Consider the following 3,781-nt stretch of genomic DNA (forward strand, 5'->3'; position numbering starts at 1 on the left):
TACTACTCTCTCTCTCTCTCTCTCTCTCTCTCTCTCTCTCTCTCTCTCTCTCTCTCTCTCGTGTCATTATCTTTATGTCATTTCAAACGTTTGATTTTGTTGCTTTCTTGATCGTCTTTTCAGACGAGCGACGTCTCACCTTTTCCGTAATAGAGAATATATAATATACACATATATACATATATATACAACCTTAGTAAAAAATATTAGATACTTATATTTCTTCATTCATATAAAATTTTTTTACCTGCATTGTTGTCTTATTAATACCAGCATGACATATAAGTTTAAAAGATTCTTGAACAAATGATGATTTGCCAAAACAAAATGTCATAATTTTTGAGCTAGAACTTTAAATAGTAGTTAATAAGATGCCCCAATATTTTTGGCCAAGGCTGTATCTATAAAATACTATTAAACTAAATCGGAAAGAGAGAAAGAGAAGCACACGATTTAAATAAATTGTCAATCTTATATTTAAGAACAGTGAGACAAACAGACGCTCCCAAAATGTCTTAAGTGACCTCGTTTCAAAACCTGTGCAAGTGGACAGAAAATTTAGATAAGGCTATCTAATTTTATATCGTATCGATTAAAATATATATGAGCAATCGGCCGATATCGACAGTCAAGCAGAAAACTTCAAAGATATCTCATATATTTAATTATAAATTGATTATTTCACAATGTCTAGCATTTGTTTTGATGTCGATCGACTTTATAAAATAAAATGTTAAAAAATTTCATTTATACAACCTGGGAATACCTGTGCATGTAAATAAAAAAGAAGAAATTGGATTATTTATTACAATATGACACCTCGCGTAAACATAAATTTTGGTAAAACAGGTTTCTCGCCGCACAAAATATATTATGATTAAAACTCTCTCACGCCCATAACCATTATTCCATTAAATAATGTTATTCTCAGAACGTTAAGCGTCGCAAAATAAAATATTGCCTCTCGCGTTTTTACGAAGCAATTAATCTCGCACGCTTGTAACGCCGCGACGAAATTAAAATGTAAATTATGCGGTGAACTTACCGGATCACCTTTGGGCCCGTCCAAGCCGATGGGTCCCTGAAAGAACACCGCCAGTGAGTGCCAGTCGTCGCTCACGCGTCCGTAATGACGAACGAAGAAAAGTGAAAAATTGCGTGCGGGCTGAGCGAGCCCTTGGAAATCTCATTCCTTGTGTATGTAACATGTAATAAATACGGGCGGAGCGCGACAAACCAGAACCGTGATGAGTCCGTTATGCTTCCAGGCGCGACAAAAGTGCATTCGCATGATCCTCTCTGATGTGACGCGAACATTTGCGACGACCGAGGAAGCGCTGTTAATAGAAATTTTATTCGGCACACGATGAATGTTTAATTTTGCGCAGCTTCGATTCTGACGGAGCAACTTTCATATTTGATGTCGGGTCATATCTCGAAATTGGTATTTCACCAATGCGCCAATTTATACTGAATTTCTTTCGATATCGTTTGCCACCGTGAATAATCAGTCTCGACAAATAAATGTCAGTTATTTTAAATTTCGTATCTAATTTACATATTTTTCATTACATACAATTTAAATAAGAACTATGTGCAATACTCTTTATCAATTGATCGAATGTTATGTAACGTCGAAAGATAAATTTTGCCCGCAATAAAATTTTACTTTTTGATACAAATTTTACGAAAACGAACCTTTCACATACTACTAGAAATATTCAAATTTTATTGATATAAACCGATCGCAAGTTTTCATACGAATAAAAGGTTGATAGGTGGTTCAAGATTGTCAGTAATTAAAACGAGAAGCAATCATACTCGCAACGAGTGAAGTGTGCAATTCATTAACCCGTTTCCTCACCAATATGTATATAACAGTTGCACCTTCAGTCGTCAAAGCGACGCGTCATACAATATTGAAGGTGAAGATGCCAGAATCCGATTTCGCGTTTCAATCGCGCGCGTATATGAATCACGCACTGATATATGATACAAAAAAAGAGAATAAAAAATCTAGATGGATAGCTTGTATCGGAGCCAGAAGAGGATTCAGATCGAGAGACAGCTCGCGGATAAAGAAGCAGGTCAAACGAGCAAAATCTCACATCAGCGGCTACATGATACGCATTAATGGTACTTAATGGCTGTTATGTTCGATACACACAGTGTGATGATAGTCCGTAGTGTTTAAAAAAAACGTGACAGCGAGAAAAAGAGACAGAGAGAATAACAGAGAAACGAATGCAAATGTAAGGATATGAGACAGATAGACAGATAGATGTTACACAGACAGAGAGAAGCGAGAAGGAGTGTTGGAGAAAGAAAATAAAAAATAATATACCGGAAAACCGTTCTTGCCCGGCGTCCCGGCCACACCCTGTAAGAAGGGGTATAAAAAATTAAAAACTCGTTTACACGAGGAGGGGAGAGAAGGGGGAGGGGGATTTACTCAGGGTACTCTTTCGCGCACATGCAAAAGCGATTATTTCGCGGACCGGCCGATCGTGCCCGCGATATTATCGGTCCCGGTCGCGTATACATATATATATACACGATCGCGGTTGTAAGGACTCGTATATACTACCGCCGATAATTATTCCGGCCAATTAGATATTCCACGAGCGTATAAGCACGCGCGCACGCACACGAGTGTGCCGGTCCATTCCCTCCCAGTTCACCCAGTGTTCCGCCAATCCGATCTCTTTGATTACGCGACGATGCGCTCGCTTGATCGGCAATCGCGAGGGAAATCCGATCGCGCGTCTCTGGAACACCCACGATGCTGCCAGCCGAAAAGAGAGAACCTGCTCGTCGCAACGGGCACAAAATTTCAAAGTCGATGATTAAGTTCGACAGATAACGATCCGACTTTAAAGCCATTATTTCGTATAATTTTGAAATTTAATGCGGTCAACATATATCGAGGAATAAAAAAATAAATGTAAGACTTAATAATAAATCAAATTTAAAGGGAAAATAATAGCCTTCGAGTTTTATATTAAGGTTGAAAATGTGAATAAGTTGTTGTACGTACATATAATTTGTATATACGTATGTACAGTTTGAAACTAATTAATTACACCTTGACATAATGTAAGTTGGTATCGCGCGAGTGAGATTAATTTGTTTCTCCGCTAACAACGTCATATTGTAACTTCGCGTTTTAATCGCCGAGTCATCCGACATCGATATTTCATTGTAAGATGCTAACAGAAAAGTATCAGTTAAATATCAAATAAGCTCTCTCCGCAACCGATATGGATGAGCTTCATTTTTGATCTGGTGTAATTACGCGATAAAGTTTTCGATCAAGTTGAATTGAAGACACGCTCGCAAAAGTAATCTAATAAACTCCTACTTTCTTAGGAGAGGAAGAAAAAATTAATTTCTCCCAAAGAAAAATGGAGTTTACAACGAGAGTACACCGTGATTAATACACGATAGCACTCAGCTCATTCTTTAAACTTTACGGTTCAGACCATCTTCGCGGGAGTGTGTCTTTAATTCTCTTCACTGAGCATGCAAGTCTCGCGAAAGCGCATACTGCTTACATTAGTCACCACTCAAGTCCAGAAAAGGGGAATAGGAGGAGGGATAGATAACGCGTATCATTAATTACTATTTCATGCATGAAGCTGTACTCCCTAATAAACATACTCGCACACAGACGACTGCACGTGTATTAGTGCACTAATATATTCGAGGGTTATTCACACACACACACACACACACACACACACACACACACACACACACACACACACACACACACACACAC

At 38.3% G+C, this 3,781-nt stretch overlaps 1 protein-coding gene across 1 annotated transcript in view; it reads right to left on the bottom strand.

Annotated features, from left to right (window-relative positions):
* The window catches only part of LOC105622078 (collagen alpha chain CG42342), a 55,862-nt gene that overhangs the window by 51,317 nt on the left and 764 nt on the right, over positions 1 to 3,781 (bottom strand). The window contains exon 3 of the mRNA XM_012203512.1: positions 1,046 to 1,081. Within this exon, the coding sequence (XP_012058902.1) occupies positions 1,046 to 1,081 (36 nt within the window). The remainder of the gene's footprint in view (positions 1 to 1,045; positions 1,082 to 3,781) is intronic.

The sequence above is a fragment of the Atta cephalotes genome, assembly GCF_000143395.1.
Source record: "Atta cephalotes unplaced genomic scaffold scaffold00039, whole genome shotgun sequence".
NCBI lineage: Eukaryota > Metazoa > Arthropoda > Insecta > Hymenoptera > Formicidae > Atta > Atta cephalotes.